The 22,072-nt window shown below is 43.6% G+C and overlaps 1 protein-coding gene across 17 annotated transcripts in view; it reads left to right on the plus strand.

The window, feature by feature from the left end:
- Positions 1 to 22,072, plus strand: part of ADGRL3 (adhesion G protein-coupled receptor L3) — a 694,363-nt gene that overhangs the window by 398,421 nt on the left and 273,870 nt on the right. For all 17 annotated transcript variants that reach the window (XM_038759779.1, XM_038759784.1, XM_038759785.1 and 14 more), the window contains one exon: positions 20,177 to 20,286. In XM_038759779.1, the coding sequence (XP_038615707.1) occupies positions 20,177 to 20,286 (110 nt within the window). The remainder of the gene's footprint in view (positions 1 to 20,176; positions 20,287 to 22,072) is intronic.

Consider the following 22,072-nt stretch of genomic DNA (forward strand, 5'->3'; position numbering starts at 1 on the left):
GTTGAGTAACTTGCCTAAGGTCTCACAGCCCATCAGGGAACACATGCTGATGATGCCAAGAGCATTTGCTCATAGGGCCGGAATCTTTCTAACCGCCTTTCAACGTTTGGATAGAATCTGACGTTCAGTAAAGTCTAAGGAGGAGCTACCTACCTACCAATGAATCCCTCAAAGAACAGAATTCGCTGAGGGCTTACTGTGTGCAGAGCGCACTGTATGTACTAACCACTTGGGAGAATACAATACAGTGGAAACGGTAGATACATTCCCTGCCCACAAGAAGCTTCAGTCTAGAATTTATAATCCATCTAGGAGGAGACCAAGAGGGAGGGTAATAGAGAGACATGGCAAATGGAAGGGACAAAAGGAATCTTCGAATCCATAAAATTTTTGCATTGTTGGTTTCTTAAATGAATTCTTTCTAACATTGTTCCTTGGTTTACTTTTAGCTGAAGAAGAGAGAATGTCTATTTAAATTAATGAAACTGATACTAATGGTGACTTCGTTTTTGAAAAGAACTCATCCTAGAAATCAGCCGTTGAGCTTACCTCTTCACCGCTTCCAACCTTATCTTTAAAACGCATCCAGACCTTGGAAGTGGAATATGTTCCCCCTAAGTATTAATGCTTATTTCCCAAGCTTTTAAAGGAATACGATGAGCCAGTTATAAATATCGTGGACAGTCACATTCGACATGAGAATTTCTTATTAAGCCTTTAAATCTCCGTGAACAGCAGCTTGTCCTTTCAAGTTAATGAAAGGAAGCAATAGTCCCCATCAAAGAATATATTGTTTAAAAATCAATGAGGAACACTGTCCTCTGTGTTGCTCTTTCCACCTGCATTTCTCTCTCCCCGGCCAGACGCTAAGGCGGTCATTGTGTTTGGCCACTTGGTGTACAGGTCGATTCCGTCCCTTTGGGACCTCAGTCAGATGGCTCTGTCTGAACATCAGTTCTGGCCACTGCACACAAAGGGCTTAATTAACGGCTTCCCCTTCCAGATCTTCAGGACCCCAAATGCATTTTTCAGCCACGCTGTTTGTTTTATTCATCTGGCCAAGGATAATGCACTCCGCTTGCTTCCTCTGACTTTAATTGCGTTATTAATAAGTCTACAGAACCTAAGGATAAAGCAGCCGAAAAGAAATTTATCAGGCTAACGGAACCACACGGGGATTTGAACGGTGACCTTTCAGAGTCCTCCCACCCTTCCTTCTCTCTCCCACCTCTTCTCTCCCAATCTCTCTCTTCTACCCCATAACTTTTTGTTTTTCTAGGAACAATTAAGCCTAAGTTCTAAAGGTACTGGCCTTTTGTAAGAGCATTGATTCTTTAGGGTCACTAGCATGTCAGTTCGATCAATCAATCATCTTTATTGAGCACCCACTGTGTGCAGAGCACTGTACTCAGCATGGGGGAGTGCAACACAGTAATATAACAGACACATTCCCTGCCCAAAACAGAGTACAGTTGCCAAAATATTTCCCTGTGGCTTGAGAAGATTATAGCATTCCAAGGGGAATAGATGCTGGCATGGAGCTTGTCCTGCTTCAGGCTTGGAGTGTGTGGGTTGGCCACGGGAAGAGGCATGTATTCATATCTTGGGGTTTCTTCATTCATAGAGTTGTGGGAGGAAAAACCCAAATAGATGTTCCTAAAGCAAATCTCCTAGTGAGAGGGTATTTTTTAAATGGTATTTGTTAGGCACTTACTATGTGCCGGGCACTGTTCTAAGTGCTGCGGTAGATACAAAGTCATCAGGTTGGACGCCATCCATGTCCCATATGGATAGGATGATGATATTGACACCTATCTATGTGTTTTGTTTTGTTGACTGTCTTCCCCTTCTGGACTGTGAGGCCGTTATTGGGTAGGGACCGTCTCTATATGTGGCCGATTTGGACTTCCCAAGCGCTTAGTACAGTACTCTGCACACAGTAAGTGCTCAGTAAATACAATTGAATGAATGAATATGGGGCTCACAGTCCTAATCCACATTTTACAGATGAGGTAACTGAGGTGCAGAGTAGTTAAGTGACTTGTCCGAGGTCACACAGCAGACAAGTGATGGAGCTGGGATTAGAACCCACATCGTTCTGACTCCCAGGCTCTTGCGTTATCCACTAGACCATGTAGATTAAATAATGGTCTCTTTTAGGAGGTTTGGAGGTTTTATATCACTCCCCCACTGGCCATCTTCGTAGCCCTCCAGGTAAAATTAGACGGCAAACATCAGACATCAGAATACCATCCCAATTAAGCATGAGACGCAGGTAAAGGGAAGAAAGGGCGAAGACAGAAGAGACCAATGCAGAAAGTCCTCAGATGACCCATTTACTTTGATTCTACATCCCATATTCCTCCTGTTCCTAGTGGTCAGGGCAAGTTGCCAGAAAAGCTGGTAGGTTCATCCTGGGAGAAACCTAAATATCATCTGTGTCCACCAGCTGGCTGTTGGATTACAAGCAGACCCTGCATATGGTCAGGATGGTTTTTGGAGTTTCCACAGTTCTGGGCTCCATTATTGTGCTAGCCTATCCACTGATGGACAGAACTTTTGTTTTCACATTCCTCAAATGGCTGAGAAGTTGATATGGATTGACAAATGAGCTCAAGTAGAGCTGTGGCAGTTAGTACAAGAAGTGAAGAAAATCAAACAGAAATGGAAAGTGCAATCTTCGAAATCCCCGCAAAGTTTTTCCGGATGTAATTGTCCAATATTTAGATGGTTTGTTTGTCATTGTGCCTAAAAAGAGTCTACAGCTGTCTAAAGCTGAACACTTCAACATTTAAGATGTGTTACTGGAAAAGGATTGATGAACAAAAAGTGACAAGAAGGGATGAGGAGGGGAACTGTGAAAGTCAGAAATGAATGAGGATTATTTGTGGGGTGTTTTTTGTAGGCGATTGAAGGTTCAGAAAGGCCCCAGACCTTCTCCTCTAGTTATGTAGTGGCACGAGCAGTGATTAAGTTGGTGTTAGAAGACTGAAATGTGCAGGCTGAGTTGTAATGAGAGATGAGTGAGGATAGGTGAGTGAGGGAAAGCTGATTTGTGTACCCTCAAGCCGATCATGGGGAGCTTATGCTTCATGTGGAGATGGATAGGCAACCACTGGAGGTTTTGAGGAGTGGGAGACATGAGCAGAAGAGTGTTTTAGAAAAACGATCAGTGAGGTATGGACTGGAGTGGAGACAGGAAGCAAAAGGAGTCAGTGAGGAGGCTGGCAGAAGGCAAGTCAAGGCAGGGCAGAAAAAGTGCTTAGATCGGCGTACTAGCAGTTTGGATGGAGAGTTGGGTGGAGAGGGCAAGTTTTGAAGATGCTGTGGAGGCAGAACCTTCAGGATTTGGTGACGGACTGAGTATGAGAATTGAATGTGGGAGAGGAGTCGAGGGTATTGCCACAGTTGTGGGTTTGTGAGACAAGGAGCATGAGTATGTTGTCTACGGTGATGGAAAGTCGCGGGGAGAAAAGGGTTTGAGTGGGAAGACGAGGAGTTCTGTTTTGTATAGTTAGGTTTAAAGGTGTCAGTGGGAGGAAATGTGAGATAGCAGGGAAGGAGAGTTTTCTTTTGAAAAAGTGAAATAGTGTCTTTTTTTTTTTTTTTCAGAAGACAAGATACAATGAAATTCAATAGTTCTGTTAGAGACCTGCACTTTAAGTGTAGCTGAATCATCAAGGCTGAGTCTACCTGCCAGTGAGAACTTACAGCCGAGTGTTTTGGGAGCTGTGGTACAGGACTGACCAAAGATAAACATCCATCTGTAGATACCTTTATCATTCAGCGTAAGCCTGATTCAAGGAGGAATTTTATTTAGCTCAATTAATAAAATCATTTATAATACCCTACTGAAACTTTAACTGCATTGGCTATAAACTGAGGTGGTAATGGTCACATAAAAATACTTCAACATGATTTTGAAATATTTTGCTCTATAGTAAATGGTAATAACTAAGATAAATTCACCTTTATTCATTCTTAATTGGGAATATTTGTTTGTAGTCATCTTTTTGAAATTGCGTTGTGCCAGTATTATGCTCCAATAGATGCTGAGCCCGTATTTCATTCCCCTGGTACGGCCGTTTGGGCTTTGGAGAAGCAGCGTGGCTCAGTGGAAAGAGCACGGGCTTTGGAGTCAGAGGGCACGGGTTCAAATCTTGACTCTGCCACTTGTCAGCTGTGTGACTTTGGGCAAGTCACTTAACTTCTCTGTGCCTCAGTTACCTCATCCGTAAAATGGGGATTAAGACTGTGAGCCCCCTGTGGGACAAACCTGATCACCTTGTAACCTCCCCAGTGCTTAGAACAGTGCTTTGTATATATCCATAACTTATATTAATGTCTCTCCATCCACCCCTCTAGACTGTAAAGGTCACTGTGAGGAGTGAACCTGTCTACCAACAGTTATATTGCACTCTCCCTAGTGATTAGTGCAGTGTTCTGCACACAGGAAGCACTCAATGAATAAGATTAATTGATAGCAGTAGTAGAAACATCAATTATTGAGCAACCACATGATGCACTGCACTTTATTAAGCACTTTATTAAGTGCTTAATAAATGCCATTATTATTATTATTATTATTATTCTGTCGGCCCTGGGATCTATTCAGTTTGGACATCCTTATGTAGTCCTGTTTGTATGTGTTCACAAACACACACATACACAAACACATGCTTCTAGCTCTTGCAGGGAACGCATCTAACAACTCTGTTATAGCAGTGCTCTGCCCACAATAAGCACTCCCTAAATGCCATTTATTGTAATATCCTACCTCGACTACTGCATCAGCCTCTTCACTGACCTCCTTGATTCCTATCTCGCCTCTTTCCAGTCCATATTTCACTCTGGTGCCTGGATCATTTTTTCTCCAAAAGACAATCTGCCCACATCTCTCCACTCCTCAGAAATCTTCAGTGGCCACTGGGCACATAGTAAGCTCTCAATAAATACTATTGATTGGTAGAATTTATTTTGAAAACATTCCTCAAAACGCTAGACATTATGTCCTTAAAATGAAATAATTAAGAATGTATTTTTAAAAAACGTTGGTTTATTCAGTCTGAGAAACATTATTTGCAATTAAACCATTCTAAGCATAGCATGAGACTGAAAATTATTTCATTGGCCTTCTTTTTTTTTTTTTTTTTTCAAAGCATCAAAAACGTCTCCAAGTGGCATTTCTTAAAATTCTAAATAAGGAAGTTGCATCTTGCAACTGGCAGCATTCAGTTTGTAAAATATTGTTTTAGAATGTTGCAAAGCTCTCGATACAGGAGAGCTATTTAACAGCAGAAACAACTCCTGCCTCCATCAATGGGAGACGTTAACTGCATAGCTGTGATGCTTGAACATATTGCTTTTTTTTTCTCTTTTTTCTTATCCTCTAGAGAGTAACTCCAAATAGTAGAGAAGATATTTCATTCTTATGTTGTACTTCTGTAGTAATAATAATAATAATAATGGCATTTGTTAAGTGCTTACTATGTGCAAAGCACTATTCTAAGCACTGGGGGGGATACAGGGTGAGGATACAAGGTGATCAGGTTGTCCCACGTGGGGCTCACAGTCTTAATCCCTGTTTTACAGATGAGGTAACTGAGGCTCAGAGAAGTGAAGTGACTTGCCCAAGGTCACACAGCAGACATGTGGCAGAAGCAGGATTAGAACCCATAACCTCTGACTCCCAAGCCTGGGCTCTTTCCACTAAACCACACTACTTCCCTGTAGTACAGTGCAGTGCATCATGTGGTTGCTCAATAATTGATGTTTCTGCTACTGCTATCAATTAATCTTATTTATTGAGTGCTTCCTATGTGCAGAGCACTGCACTAATCACTAGGGAGAGCGCAATATAACTGTTGGTAGACAGGTTCACTGCTCACAGTGACCTTTACAGTCTAGAGGGGTGGATGGAGAGACATTAATATAAGTTATGGATATATACAAAAGTGCTTTGGGGCTGTGTGGGGGTGAATAAAGGATGCAAATTCAAGTATAATGGTGATGCGGAAGGGAATAGGAGAAGAGGGAATGAAGGTTTAGTTGAGGGTGGTCACTTGGAGCAGAGCTTTAAAGGTGGGAAGGGTCATCTTCTGTCAAATATGAAGTGGGAGGGTGCTACAAACCGGAGGCATGATGTGGGCGAGGGATCGCCGGCAAGATAGATGAGATTAAGGGAGAGTGGTTAGGTTGCCATTAGAGGAGCGAAATGTGCTGGCTGGATTGTAGTAGGAGAGCAGCCAGGTGAGGTAGGAGAGGGCAAGGTGATTGAGTTCTTTAAAGCCAATGGTAAGAAGTTTCTGTTTGATTTGGAAGTGGATGGACAGTCATGGAGGTTCTTGAGGAGTGGGGAAGCAGACCGAACGTTGTTGTAGAAAAATGACCCAGGCAGCAGAGTGAAGTGTGGACTGGAGCGTGAAGGGACAGGAGACAGGGAGGTCAGCAAGGAGACGGATGCAGTAAACAAGGCAGGATAGGATAAGTGCTTGGATTAAAATTGTAGCCGTTTGGACAGAAAAGAGGGGATGGATTTTAGTGATGTTGTGAAGGTTGAACTGACAGAACCAGTATAATCAACAGAGGTGACAATCCTTTCCTCTTGTGTTTAGTGGGGAAAGAAAGCCAACTTAAGACATATTTAATCAAAAGACTTTAATGCCTCTCTTTTCATTCCATTTTCTATTTCTTGAGTGTTTTTCCCCCTCAAAGAATTTTCTTCATCTTTCTGTAACGAATGCAGGTTCTTTTTTGCTTCTTGATTTTTATCTCCTATGTAACTTTAGATCAGATAGAGAAAACTGAAAAAATTAAGGTGATTGAGGAGTGAACTAAAGTGTTTTTACTGATACTTCTTGCATAATAAATTTCACGGGCATAATGGAATGAGAGGGAAAAGTAAAGGTTCCTAGTAGTTTTTAAAGGTCGGCTGCACCTCCTAAATGACAAAATGATGATGTATATTACAATAAAGCCTCCAACAATATGCTTCATTCCCACTAAAAAAAAAAGAAAAAAAGAAAGCTTAGGTGAATGAATAAGATATATATGAAGCTAGAATAACTTATTTCAACGTATTTTGACCAAGAAATGTAAATACTATTGTGAAGGTTCTGGAAAGTATGGTTTTGAATTTGTGTGTGTTCTTTGTTCAGGTAAGGGAGAGTAGGTACGCACTGTAGGAAATGAAGTCAAGAGGAGCTAGGAGGACAACAGTGATTTAAACAACTTTCAACGATGCAGTCTCCTGTCAGGAAGGGTGGATGAGCATGGGGAAACATCGGGCCAAAAAACCTGTGCAGAAGATTTGATTCTTGAGCAGAGTTGCTTGTGAAATGCAACTGGGTACTCCTTTGACTCCACCAGTTGTGCCCCCATTGGGGCCAGAAGTGCAATAAGAAAGTAGGCATTTAAAGTGCAGCACATTACATTGGCCTTCCTCTCTCTAGATTGTAAGCTTGCTGTGGGCAGGGAACATGTCTACCAACTCTGTTGTATTGTACTCTCCCAAGTGCTTAGTACTGTGCTCTGCACACAGTAAGCATTCAATAATTACCACTGATTGATTGATTTTTCTCATGTTAACCAGGATCTGGATCTCCAGATTCCCAGTCAATCAGTGGTATGTATTGAGCACGTACTGTATAGAGAGCACTGTACTAAGTACTTGGAGAGTACAGTGTGGATTGGTAGACACGATCCCTGCCTATAAGGAGCTTACAGTCTAGAAGGGAAGACAGACACTAGAATAAATGAGAGTGGAATGGCAAGATATAAGGATAGGTACTGAGGGGCTGTGAGGTTGGAGTGGGATGAATACCAAGAGTTTAGCAGTTCCAGATGCAAGTGCTTAGGCCTGCTTTTACCACTGGACTATGATGTGCTCAGAGTAAGTGCCCTACTGTGTAGAAGTCAAGTCTGAGCAGTGGGAAGGGCATTTAGAAGTGGTCAGTAGATGCATTTGTAATTACATGGCGTGAACTGTAAATATCAATATACATCTCAAACTGGAAATGTCATCTAATAGGAGCAGCTTATTAGGGACGACGAAGCATCACTGTTGACCTTGAGCCTGTGGGTAGCATGTTTAACGGAGAAGCTCTAGAGACAAGTTTGCAGTTCTGAGACATGTTCTTAATATAGCCTAGTGGAAAGAGCATGGGTTTGGGAGTCAGAGAACCTGACTTCACTACTTGTCTGCTGTGTGACCTTGGGCAAGTCACTCAGCTTCGAAGAGCATCAGTTACCTCATCTGTAAAACAGGGGTTAAGATTGTGAGCCCTATGTCGGACAGAGACTGTGTCCACCCCTTGTTACCTTGTCTCTACCCCAGTGCTTAGTACAGTGTCTGGTACATAGTGCTTAACAAACACCATAAAAATAAAAACGATCATTTTATATGCCCAGCATGGGTCCCACGTTGGCCATTTCAGTCGCTCACACAGTCAGTCCATCAGTGGTATTTGTTGCGCGCTTACTGTGTGCAAAGCATCGGAATGGGTTCACTCGTGGGTGAACTTCACTGTGAGTGGTGTCATCTTTGAATACAAAAGAAAGCTATATATGCATATATTTGTCAGTGTTGAAATATGTGAAGTCAGATTCACACACAGTATTGTCAGATTTCTGTTCTTTGGTAAGGATCGCAGTCTGATCTACCTTTATTTCAAAGAATTGAAAACCCGTTGTGAAATGATCAAAATGGTATCGCCCCTTGATGTCTGGAGATACGAAACGGCTGGCTATCATTGTTTGGTCTTTGATGTCTAAGGGAGGAAAGGGGCGCATGCTTTGCTTTAAATTGTCCAAAAGTATAGTACTTCAAGGAAGAAGATTTTTAAGTTTTTAGTCGCAAGAACAGATATGGCTAAATTTTGATAACACTCACATTTAGAATGGACAGTTACCTCCTTTGGCTGCTGTTAACAACTTCATAGAATGTGTGATTTCTAACCAGTTTCCGAATCAACCTGTTTAAACTTCTTATACTCTCTGGGTCTTAAGACACTATTTTATTCTAAATATCCTTTCACAGTAGAATTCAGTCTGTAAGGGCTTTCTTCTGATATTGGTGAACTTTGTTTACAAAGAAATCACGGGGATAAGATCCCCTGAAACATTTTCTTTTGGTTCCTGGACTTGGTTTCTGCTCCTTGTTTGTAAGATCTCTCCATTCCGTTTCACCAGTTTCCTATAGCTTGCCCTGTAGCCAACAAGGCAGGAGATCCACCGTCTGACGCAAATGTCATCTGTAATTATACAGTGGGGAAGAAGGCTGACCTTTCTATGGCATGTTCAGTCATTAACCTCCCATGAGTAGAATTTAAAACTGTATGTACAGAACTAGGCATATGCTTATGAGAATGGGCTCTAAACACCAAATCAGCTCAAGGAGGATTGAATTCCTTGTGTATATGTCTGTTCACACGGTTGCTAATTAGTGATCTCCAGGGATTTAAGTCCTGATTAAGGAATAAAGAGGAACCATGCTACCGGATTTCCCAATTTATAGGGGATAGGCCTAAGCCAAATTGGAGTTGCTATCTGTATAGATGTTTTCAAGATTTGCCCACATTTGATTGCATTGGCTTCTAGACTGTTAGCCCACTGTTGGGTAGGGACCGTCTCTATATGTTGCCAACTTGTACTTCCCAAGCACTTAGTACAGTGCTCTTCACACAGTAAGCGCTCAATAAATATGATTGAATGAATGAATGAATTGGCTAACTTTGGCCTCAGTCGTTTGCGCTGTGGAGTTTCCAAATTCTTCCATTAGCTTTGCGTATGGACGTGGCCATTTTTCCCAAAAAATTTGTTTAGTTATCTAAACTCGCACTGATTCTGGAAACTGAATGAGGCTGCCATTCCAAGAGGAAGTGGAGACTTTGGTTTCTTCTCTCTCCTTTCTCACCCTCTGCAGAAGATGGTTCTTGATGTAGAACTGTCTGAGTGGTCCAGATTGTTTATCAATGGATTAACCAACCAAAGTTGCCCAAGTGAGTAGCATTGACCAATGCCTAGAAATCAGACTCGGTTATCTCTCATCAGGCTTTAACTCATAAAATAAAATCTGTGTGGAGCAATGCAGGCACCATGAGGGCGGATGGTGTAGCTTTGTGTGTCTTCGGTTGAGAGAGGGCTTCAAATCTGTGCCAGGGCAGCAGATTAGGGATCAGTCCTGACACTGGCCACGATGCCTGACGTTTGGCAATAACAATGATGGCCCTGAATGGTCTTCCGGTGTATTTTAGCAGGTGGAATCAGGGGAGTGACCAGAGTGGTGTGACGAAGCCAGCCCATTCTAACCATACAGTTCTCAGTTTCTCAAAATTCCTGGATCCTTTCTCCAAGACACCCTCCAGTCTCAATCAATCAACCAATCAATCGTATTTATTGAGCGCTTACTATGTGCAGAGCACTGTACTAAGCGCTTGGGAAGTACAAATTGGCATCACATAGAGACAGTCCCTACCCAACAGTGGGCTCACAGTCTAAAAGGGGGAGACAGAGAACAGAACCAAACATACCAACAAAATAAAATAGGTAGGATAGAAATGTACAAGTAAAATAAATAAATAAATAAATAGAGTAATAAATATGTACAACCATATATACATATATACAGGTGCTGTGGGGAAGCGAAGGAGGTAAGACGTGGGGATGGAGAGGGGGACGAGGGGGAGAGGAAAGAAGGGGCTCAGTCTGGGAAGGCCTCCTGGAGGAGGTGAGCTCTCAGCAGGGCCTTGAAGGGAGGAAGAGAGCTAGCTTGGCGGATGGGCAGAGGGAGGGCATTCCAGGCCCGGGGGATGACGTGGGCCGGGGGTCGATGGCGGGACAGGCGAGAGCGAGGTACAGTGAGGAGATTAGTGGTGGAGGAGCGGAGGGTGCGGGCTGGGCAGTAGAAGGAGAGAAGGGAGGTGAGGTAGGAGGGGGCGAGGTGATGGAGAGCCTTGAAGCCCAGGGTGAGGAGTTTCTGCCTGATGCGCAGATTGATCGGTAGCCATTGGAGGTTTTTGAGGAGGGGAGTAATATGTCCAGAGCGTTTCTGGACAAAGATAATCCGGGCAGCAGCATGAAGTATGGATTGAAGTGGAGAGAGACACGAGGATGGGAGATCAGAGAGAAGGCTAGTGCAGTAGTCCAGACGGGATAGGATGAGAGCTTGAATGAGCAGGGTAGCGGTTTGGATGGAGAGGAAAGGGCGGATCTTGGCAATGTTGCGGAGCTGAGACCGGCAGGTTTTGGTGACGGCTTGGATGTGAGGGGTGAATGAGAGAGCGGAGTCGAGGATGACACCAAGGTTGCGGGCTTGTGAGACGGGAAGGATGGTAGTGCCGTCAACAGAGATGGGAAAGTCAGGGAGAGGACAAGGTTTGGGAGGGAAGACAAGGAGCTCAGTCTTCGACATGTTGAGCTTTAGGTGGCGGGCGGACATCCAGATGGAGATGTCCTGAAGGCAGGAGGAGATGCGAGCCTGGAGGGAGGGGGAGAGAGCAGGGGCAGAGATGTAGATCTGGGTGTCATCAGCGTAGAGATGATAGTTGAAGCCGTGGGAGCGAATGAGGTCAGTAAGGGAGTGAGTGTATATTGAGAACAGAAGGGGACCAAGCACTGAACCTTGGGGAACCCCCACAGTAAGAGGATGGGAGGGGGAGGAGGAGCCTGCAAAAGAGACTGAGAAAGAACGACCGGAGAGATAAGAGGAGAACCAGGAGAGGACGGAGTCTGTGAAGCCAAGATCAGATAACGTGTTGAGGAGAAGGGGGTGGTCCACAGTGTCAAAGGCAGCTGAGAGGTCGAGGAGGATTAGGACAGAGTATGAGCCGTTGGATTTGGCAAGCAGGAGGTCATTGGTGACCTTTGAGAGCGCAGTTTCCGTGGAATGAAGGGGACGGAAGCCAGACTGGAGGGGGTCGAGGAGAGAGTTGTTGTTGAGGAATTCTAGGCAGCGCGTGTAGACAACTCGTTCAAGGAGTTTGGAAAGGAATGGTAGGAGGGAGATGGGGCGATAACTAGAAGGTGAGGTGGGGTCAAGAGAGGGTTTTTTTAGGATGGGAGAGACATGGGCATGTTTGAAGGCAGAGGGGAAGGAAGCAGTGGAGAGTGAGCGGTTGAAGATGGAAGTTAAGGAGGGGAGAAGGGATGGAGCGAGAGATTTCATAAGATGAGAGGGAATGGGGTCAGAGGCACAGGTGGCCGGAGTAGCATTTGAGAGGAGGGAGGAGAGTTCCTCTGAGGATACCGCTGGGAAGGATGGGAGAGTAGCAGAGAGTGTTGAGAGCCGGGGGGTTGGAGAAAGGGGGGAAGAGACTTTGGGGAGGTCGGACCTGATGGATTTAATTTTGTTAATGAAGTAGGAGGCCAGATCGTTGGGGGTGAGGGAAGGAGGAGGGGGAGGAACCGGGGGCCTGAGAAGGGAGTTGAATGTACGGAATCAGTCTCCACTCTGATCTCTCAAGGAGTCATGACCCTTACTCCTCACTTAATCAGTAAATCAACTGTAGTTATTAAGCACTTATTATTTGCACAGCACTGTAGTAAGTGCTTGGTAGAGTTCAGTGTAACAGAGTTGGTAGACACATTGCCTGCTCACAATGAGTTTACAGTCTCTCAGAGTGGATTGTGTTTTAGCCTTTATAAAAATGCCAGCTCCAGTGACAATATTGTTCTTGGTCTTATCCATCTGCAAAGTGGACCGTGATATTGTTTATGTCCAGGAGTGGAGTATCTCATTAGAGAAGGAGCGTGGCTCAGTGGAAAGAGCGTGGGATTTGGAGTCAGAGGTCATGGGTTCAAATCCCGGCACCGCCTCTTGTCAGCTGTGTGACTTTGGGCAAGTCACTTAACTTCTCTGTATCTCAGTTACCTCATCAGTAAAATGGGGATTAAGACTGTGAGCCCCACGTGGGACAACTTGATCACCTTGTAACCTCCCCAGTGCTTAGAACAGTGCTTTGCACATAGTAAGCGCTTAATAAAAATGTCATTATTAATATTATTATTATTATTATTTAAAGCCTTGAGGATGGTTTCAGAAGAGCAAAATCCTCCAGTGTAAGCCAAAGCTTTTCCTTTCATTTGCTCTTGTTAAATAGCAAAGGCTCAATTAAATTCTTTAATAATGTAATCAAGTGATTCAGTGAAATATGGGCCACTCTGGTAGTAGTTTCATAGCATTACCAGTTGTTCAGATGATAATCTGTGTTAAATGAAAGTGGAAGATTCTAGAGCTATTTGGGCTTACTGTCAGAAGTTATCATTGGCCATCTTGAAGCTCAGCAACAGGGAGACTGGACTCGACTGTACAATCATTGTTTAACTTGGAACCTTAGAAGGAACGAGTTTTAAAGAGAAGCATATTTGTTTTTTCAATGACTGCAAAGATGGGGGCTCATTTCCAATCACAGAACCTTGATAAGAGGGTGTCTCAAATGCTCACTTGACCAAAATGCTTTCACAGTGTTTATTATCTTGATCTTGACAGATATGGAATTGGTGCCATGTTTTCTGTAGGATTCACGGAACTGTATGTCTTCAAGGGGAAAGATGACTTAACCTGCAAAGAGAACTCTGGATTTCCCAGAATCTATTGTCATTTTATGTTATTAACTGTCCAGACTGAGGCAGAAGCACTAATGGTTTTGTACATGCTTTGATTCCCAAAGGTGTTCTGGGAGAAAGAAAATTGGGAAATAGGTTTTATAAGGCTTTACTAAAGCCTTCCAAAACCTTAATAATGGTATTTGTTAAGCACTTACTATGTACAAAGCACTGTTCTAAGCACTGGGGGGATACAAGGTGATCAGGTTGTCCCACATGGGGCTCACAGTCTTAATCCCCATTTTACAGATGAGGGAACTGAGGCACAGAGAAGTTAAGTGACTTGCCCAGAGTCACACAACTGACAATTGGCGGAGCCGGGATTTGAACCCATGACCTCTGACTCCAAAGCCTGGGCTCTTTCCACTGAGCCACACTGCTTCTTGCTCCTGCTGCTTCTAAAACCATAATAGAGCTGTTGTTAAGCCATGATTCTACTTGTCTAAAGGGTGAGCCGTTCCAAAGTTAAAAATATTGAAACCTTACAAACTCTCTTGTTCTGGCTCGATAACTTGGCTAAGAAAACTCTCTCATATTGAAGTGTTGTTCAAGTCCTGTTGAGCCGCATTCGACTTGGTGGTGCTCTAGATACTTGTCATTTATATTCAAAGAACTTACCACCAAAGTGTCAGAAGGACCACTGTTAGGTGAACCTTGCTTCTTAGACTTGGGACAGATGCAAGCACCATCAACGAATCATGTTTCTTGAGCTCCTACTGTGTGCAGAGCGCTCCATTAAGTCCTTGGGAGAGTTCACCAGAATCAAAATGGACTTGAGTCCCCCTATTAAGGTCGGATAAAACGTGTAGTATGTTGAGAAGGAGAGGCCGGCAAATGTCAAGTCAAAGTAAACTTTGCAGCCTCGGTGTGAAGTGAGAGAGCATTGTAAGAAAACGTCAGTGTTAAAAATTCAGTCACACTGTAATGAGAGAGTGTTATAGTGTGTGGGGGTGGAGGGATGGCTTCCCAATGGAAATCTATATAAAGAATTAGAGTGGAATTAGAATGACATATGAATGATCATTTCATTTCTCATTAGGTTTTAGAGCAGTCTGAAGACGTGTGTATTCAATGTTATCACCTCCCATTATTACAGGATGGATTCAATCATCATTGCGGCAGTTAGGGGAAATTAATTCCTTATATTTACTTTTACTGTATTTTGGATGCAAAGTCACCTTCTGTTTTACTTGATTGATTTACTCTTTTTTGCTGTTTCCTAATGTTATTAAGAAATCAATGGCAGCTCCTTTGAACTGGAAAAACCAGTTAGGCTAGAGAAAAGCCCACATGATGTAATCATTAAGGGAATGTTCTTGTAGGATATAGGTAAGTGCAGTGTCTTGTGATCACTTCTCCAAAACTGGGCTTGCGTTTCTGAATTTCTTCCCCAAATGTGCATTCAAGGCCCGTGCATCCCCTCACCATTCCCCGATGAGACTGCATCCCTCCCTCCTCCCAACCATCCCTCTTCGAGACCGAATCCCCCCCACTGCCAACTTCCACCATTCCCTATCAAGGTCACACAGGGCTTTTCCCCACACTTCTTCCCTCCCCACATCTCCCCCCACTTTGCTCCTCTCACTGTGCTCACGGTCAGTACCCAAGACTCACCCTTTTACAGCCATTGCCGAAGGGCAGGGTTTCTCTGCTAACTGGACACCACCTAGACAATCGTTTCTTCATTAAATAAAGAGACCAGTCGCCCCGTTCCCCGAAAGATCTTTAAATGAAAACTGTCTATAAGGAGGAAAGAATTAGGGAACCAAACTCAATTTCGCTTTACTCCACATTTCAGCTTGGGTAGTCTTTGTGTCTGAAGGCTGAACACAAACACACACTCACCCATTTGCTTTTTTTTAATGCATAATGAAAAACAAATGTGGTGAAGCCGGAGTCTCTATTCATGGGTGCATCGTCACGTTAAATGAGTTTAGATTCCTCTAATAAGTAGAATTCCCCTCTCTTTGCAGTTTCCTTTCTCCAGAGTGTTTATTGTTTTCTTCTAGCCTCCCTTAAACAGATGTAGATAGAGAATATTGATGCACTGATGAAGATTCAAGATGACAGCCCTCTTTTTAAAGCAGTCATGCAGATAGGAGTTATTTGCAGAGGAGAGAAGAAAGGAAGCTTTGCATCTTTTTCATGAAGGATAACGAATGAAGTCTGCTTCTTGCTTTAAAACCATTAGCACAATATAATGGGTTGTGGAAAATGGATCAGGATATTGATGCCCTATCCAAATTTCAGTGATGTGGATGTAGTCCTGTCTCCCATGAAAGATATGGATGCAATCCTTCGCAGTCATAGCGGAAGTAATGCACAATACCTGAAGCCTGTGCTTTCTGGGAATGAATGCCGACTCACCCTCTTATTTATTCAGAAGCAAAGATTTTTTTCTGTGCTAAAGCGCTTTCAGAAGTAGATAAAAATATGAGACATATCGTGCCTGTGATGGGGGTTGACCAAGGTGAAAAATGTGATGGCCTGAATACTGAGACTTCGAGATTCTGATCTGGGACTCAATATGGGAAGACTTTTTAAGCCAAGTTTTTTTGTTTGTAATTTTAATGGTATTTGTAAAGCACTTATTACGTGCCAAGTACTGTTCTAAGTGCTGGGGGAGATACAAGTTTGTCAGGTTGTCCCACCTGGGGCTCACAATCTTAATCCCCATTAAGACGGTTTTAGTACCGTCTTCTGCGAACAGTAAGCGCTCAGTAAATACCGTGGATTGATTGGCATTTACACACTTAGGGTTTCAGCTGGAACGTATTGAGGGATTTGGGGAATGTTTTTCCAAAAATGTGGGCTGCTCTGGGCTCAGTGGGCCAGCGGTTTTGAAGGGACAGGCTGTGTGTGTGAGTGAAGACTGGACGGGGGGGGTGAATCCTGCTGAGCGACTTGCTAGCCACTACGGTCACCAGCCTGGGGGAAGACAACTGAATGAGCTAGAAAGCCATAATATTCTTTTTTTTTCTTCTCTTCTCTTTTGCAATTAAATAATAATAATTGTGGCATTTCTTAAGCACTTACTATGCACCAGGCACTGTATTAAACTCTCAGGTGGACACAAGCAAATTCATTCATTCAGTGGGATTTATTAAGTGCTTATTAATAATAATAACAATATAATAATGTTGGCATTTATACGATTGATTGATTTATTAAGCACTTACTCTGTTCAAAGCCCTGTTCTAAGCACTGGGGAGGTTACAAGGTGATCAGGTTGTCCCATAGGGGGCTCACAATCTTAATCCCCGTTTTACAGATGAGGTAACTGTGGCCCAGAGAAGTTGTGACTTGCCCAAAGTCACACAGCTGACAATTGGTGGAGCTGGGATTTGAACCCATGACCTCTGACTCCAAAGCCCGGGCTCTATCCACTGAGCAACACTGTGTGCAGAGCACTGTACTAAGTGCTTGGGAAAGTACAATATAATGATAATAATGATGATATTTAAGTGCTTACCATGTGCCAGACACTGTTCTAAGCGCTGGGATAGAGACAGTGTAATCAGGTTGTCCCATGTGGGGTTTGCAGTCTTAATCCCCATTTTACAGATGAGGTAACTGAGGCACAGAGACGTTAAGTGGCTTGCCCAAGGTCACACAGCAGACAAGTAGTGGAGTTAGGATTAGAACCCACATCCTCTGACTCCAAAGCCTGGGCTCTTTCCACTGATCCACGCTGCTTCAAGGGCGACAATCCCTGCCCACAACGGGCTCACAGTCTAAAGTGGGGAGACAGTCAGCAACACAAGTAAACAGACATCAGTACAAATAAAGAAAATTACAGGTATATGCGTAAGTGCTGTGGGCCTGAGAGAAGGGGGAAGAGCAAAGGGAGCAAGTCAGGATGATGCAGAAGGGAGTGGGAGATGAGGAAAAGTAGGGCTTGGTCCAGGAAAGCCTCTTGGAGGAGATGGGCCTTCTGTAAGGCGTTGAAGTGGGAGGGAGTAATCGTCTGGCGGATTTGAGGAGGGAGAGCATTCCAGGCCAGAGGCAAGACATGGGCCAGAAGTCAGTGGCGAGATAGGTGAGAATTATCATCATCATCATCAATCGTATTTATTGAGCGCTTACTGTGTGCAGAGCACTGTACTAAGTGCTTGGGAAGTACAAATTGGCAACATACAGAGACAGTCCCTACCCAACAGTGGGCTCACAGTCTAAAAGGGGGAGACAGAGAACAAAACCAAACATACTAACAAAATAAGAGTAGATATGTACAAGTAAAATAAATAAATAAATAAATAAATAGAGTAATAAATATGTACAAACATATATACATATATACAGGTGCTGTGGGGAAGGGAAGGAGGTAAGATGGGGGGGATGGAGGGGGGGCGAGGGGGAGAGGAAGGAAGGGGCTCAGTCTGGGAAGGCCTCCTGGAGGAGGTGAGCTTTCTGTAGGGCCTTGAAGGGAGGAAGAGAGCTAGCTTGGCGGATGGGCAGAGGGAGGGCATTCCAGGCCCGGGGGATGACGTGCGCCGGGGGTCGATGGCGGGACAGGCGAGAATGAGGTACGGTGAGGAGATTAGCGGCGGAGGAGCGGAGGGTGCGGGCTGGGCTGGAGAAGGAGAGAAGGGAGGTGAGGTAGGAGGGGGTGAGGTGATGGACAGCCTTGAAGCCCAGGGTGAGGAGTTTCTGCCTGATGCGCAGATTGATTGGTAGCCACTGGAGATTTCTGAGGAGGGGAGTAATATGCCCAGAGTGTTTCTGGACAAAGATAATCCGGGCAGCAGCATGAAGTATGGATTGAAGTGGAGAGAGAAACGAGGATGGGAGATCAGAGAGAAGGCTGATGCAGTAGTCCAGACGGGATAGGATGAGAGCTTGAATGAGCAGGGTAGCGGTATGGATGGAGAGGAAAGGGCGGATCTTGGCAATGTTGCGGAATTAGGCACAGAGAGAAGGATAGCACCAGTGGAGCAAAGTGTACAGGCTGGGTTGTAGAAGGAGAGAGGGGAGGTGGGACGGAGGCAAGGTGATGGAGTGCTATAAAGCCAATAGCAAGGGGTTTTAGTTTGACACGCAGGTGGATAGAGTCCCATGTGGGTCTCACGGTCTCAATCCCCTTTTTACAGATGAGGTAATTTAGGCCCAGAAAAGTAAAATAACTTGACCAAGGTCACAAAGCAGATGAAATTTGACTCTGGCAGTGATGGTTGCTGGCCCCTATAACTCTCAACAGGAGAACTTTAGAGCGTTCAGGATTCTGGAGGAACTGTTTTTCTACTAAATCGGCTGGTAAGTGAAGGCTACCGGGTCTTATTAATCTTTCAGGGAAAATATAGAAAAGTGTTCGGCTTAAGGGAAGCTAATGAATCAGTTTTAATTTATAGGGTGAATAAAATCCTCATTAGTGCTGACAAACTGTAGCCCCAGGTAAACACACGGGATTTTTCACTCCAAGGCTAATGAATTCTGCTCTGGATGTTTCTTGTTCTGCCGGTGGAAGAGCAGAGGGTCAGAGGTCCTGTGTCACCTCGGAGAAAGCAGCATCTCAGAGAAAAGAACTGCACAGTTTTTCCCTAAGGAGTTGCAGGACAATACCAAGAGCTAGCTACAGTGTCAGTTTTCATAAACGGAGACCGGGGAGATGGCTTTTGACTGCCACTGTTTCCGAGATGAATCCTTGTTCGGGAGAAAATAGGTGCCACAAATATGCCCGAGGAGGGATGTGATTGTTGACCTTAATGTGTATGTGGAAGCTCCCATTAACACTAACTGTAGCTATAAAACATTCATGCTTTGGTGAAAATAAGATAATAAATAGCTCTTGGGAACATGCGTGTGTGTGTATGTGTCAGTTTTCACATCCACTGTGAAAATGTTCATTTTGTGTCATGGCTCTGCCTCTTAAACTGAGAGTGTCTCTCTGGACAATGCAATTTTGGTGCAAAATGCAAGCTCCTTTCTATGACTTTCCCGTTTCTTTTTAATCTTATTTGCAATCTTGATCAATAATATCCTAGTGGAACATCATTACTCAGTTGAACTCTGGTGACATAACAATCAAATTCCTCAAAATGATTTTCCCTGTGGGCATTAATATAAGCTTGAAATTCCATTAGGCCAGGTTTAGCAAAAAGTAATGTATTTGATTTTATGAAACTTGTACAAAATATGTATTCCCTCAATTTGAGGTTTCCAAGATCATCTTGATTAACCCGTCCTTGGAAATGGGGTTAGTGACTTGCAAGGATTTTTTTTTTTCAAGTTAAGTGATTATGTGTTAAAATGGTGTTATTTGAAGTGTCTTTGAAACTGCGGAACATACTTTGCTTGGATGATGCTCTAAACATATTTGGCTTTTGCTTATTTTTGTCCAAAGCCCATCATGTGTAGACCGATATGATATGTATTGACATGGATGTTAATAAATTGCCATTTTTACCAGGAGCATTGATTGTATTGTTAATAAATGCAAAATCCTCTGTCTGTTTTGAGTCAGAAAATCAAAGCTAATTCCACTGGGTCTTCCCCATGGGCAGAACGTCGCTTTGGTGAAAACGCAGTGACCTCCCGTGGTACATCCTGAGTGTTTCTCTCCTTGTCTCTATTTCAGATGCAATAACCGAACACAGTGTGCAGTGATAGCTGGTCCCGATGTCTTCCCAGACCCGTGTCCCGGAACCTATAAATACCTTGAAGTGCAGTATGAATGTGTCCCCTACAGTACGTATATTTGCTTTTCTATTTTTTTGTAATCTTAATCTTGCATTGCCTGTCCAGGTTTTCTCTCTCTCGCTTGAAAAAATGTTGTAGGGCCTTCTAACTCTCAGGAGGAAAATGGGAAGAGGACAGGAGCAGGATGAGATCAAGGCCCGGGACACAACCTTGTCCAAATTCAGTCTTCATGGCGCCATCACTAATGCTCGATGGAAACCACTGTTTCATGTGTGCATAGTCCTGGGAGAGAATTTAGTCAGACGTTCAGGAGTCTTGAGAGTGTCGGGACATCAAAGTGAAGCCATTTAAAATATGTACCATCTAAATTTTTCAGTCTATTTTCTGACAGTTTGAATGACTGGAGAAATGCCGGTGTATGTTTATTGGCCAGGAGAGTTTTACAGTCTAGTTCCCCTTCAAATAAGCACCACGTTGTCCAAGAATAATATTGGTTGGATATTTAATGGTGCCAGAGTTCCTCCAATGGGCGATTTTCACAATGGGAAAAGTAATTCCATGTAAGTCTCTGAAGCTGTTGTTGTGGAGGATTAGAACTATATTCCTCAGAAGAGAGAATATATTGCAAGAAAAAACGCAAGAGTCACACCAAGCAAAACAATGATCTGAACTCACCTTTCCCGGCAGCTGGAGATAATAGTTGCCCTCTGTTTGTCAAGTTTAGTTCAAATCCTGTGTCCTTTTTTGCCTTGAGAAGAATGGGGAATCACACCATATGAAACAGAATGTTTTCCGGCCTCTCTAACTAAAAAGAGATCCAAGTTTTCATATAAAGATGTTCTTAAGCTAACCAACCCATTATCATCTCTCACCCCCTCCAACTAGATTATAAAATCCTTAACTGTGAGCCCAATGTTGGGTAGGGACTGTCTCTATATGTTGCCAATTTGTACTTCCCAAGCGCTTAGTACAGTGCTCTGCACATAGTAAGCGCTCAATAAATATGATTGATTGATTGATTGATTGAGGGCAGAGATTGTTCACCAACTCCATTTTCTTGTACTCTCCCAAGCACTTGGTACAGTCGGTCAGTCATATTTATTGAGTGCTTACTGTGTACAGAGCACCATGCTAAGCATTTGGGACAGTACAGGATAACAGTATAGCAGACACATTCCCTGCCCACAGTGAGATTACAGTCTAGAGGGGGAGGCAGATGTGAATATAAAGAAATGAATAAGGGTTATGTCAGGGTGATGCAGATGGGCGTTGAAGAAAAGGAAAAGAGGGCTTAGGGAAGGCCTCTTGGAGATGTGCCTTCAACAAGGCTTTGAAGGGGTGGAGAGTAATAAAACAGTGCTCTGCACAGCGTAGGTACTCAAAATTGGTTGAGCACCTCCATTACGAAATGCAGAGTTTGAAAGAGGCCAGTATAATCGACAGAATGAGCTGTGGCGGTCTGTAACCATTATAGAACACACAGTCCACTCTAGAGGTAGACAGCAAATCAATCAGTCAATAGTATTTATGGAATGCTCACTTTCTGCGGAGCACTGTACTAACCTCTTGGAAAAGTACAATGTAACAGGCACGATCCCTGCCTATAAGGAGTTTACAGTCTTAAAAAGTACAGAGGTTAAACCCGAGAAAAATAAATATTGTGGAATGTGTCAATAGTATGTACTGAGCACCGCCCACTGCATTGAGAGAATCCAATAAAGTTACTAACTTGAATTCTTGCCCTGAAGGAGCTTCCAGGCCGGCAGACAGTGTCGGGGATCAGTTTCCCAAGAGAAGAAAGTGTATGCATTTCCGTGCGCAGGGTCCTGTCAGG

Source organism: Tachyglossus aculeatus, chromosome 17 (genome assembly GCF_015852505.1).
Source record: "Tachyglossus aculeatus isolate mTacAcu1 chromosome 17, mTacAcu1.pri, whole genome shotgun sequence".
Classification (NCBI taxonomy): domain Eukaryota; kingdom Metazoa; phylum Chordata; class Mammalia; order Monotremata; family Tachyglossidae; genus Tachyglossus; species Tachyglossus aculeatus.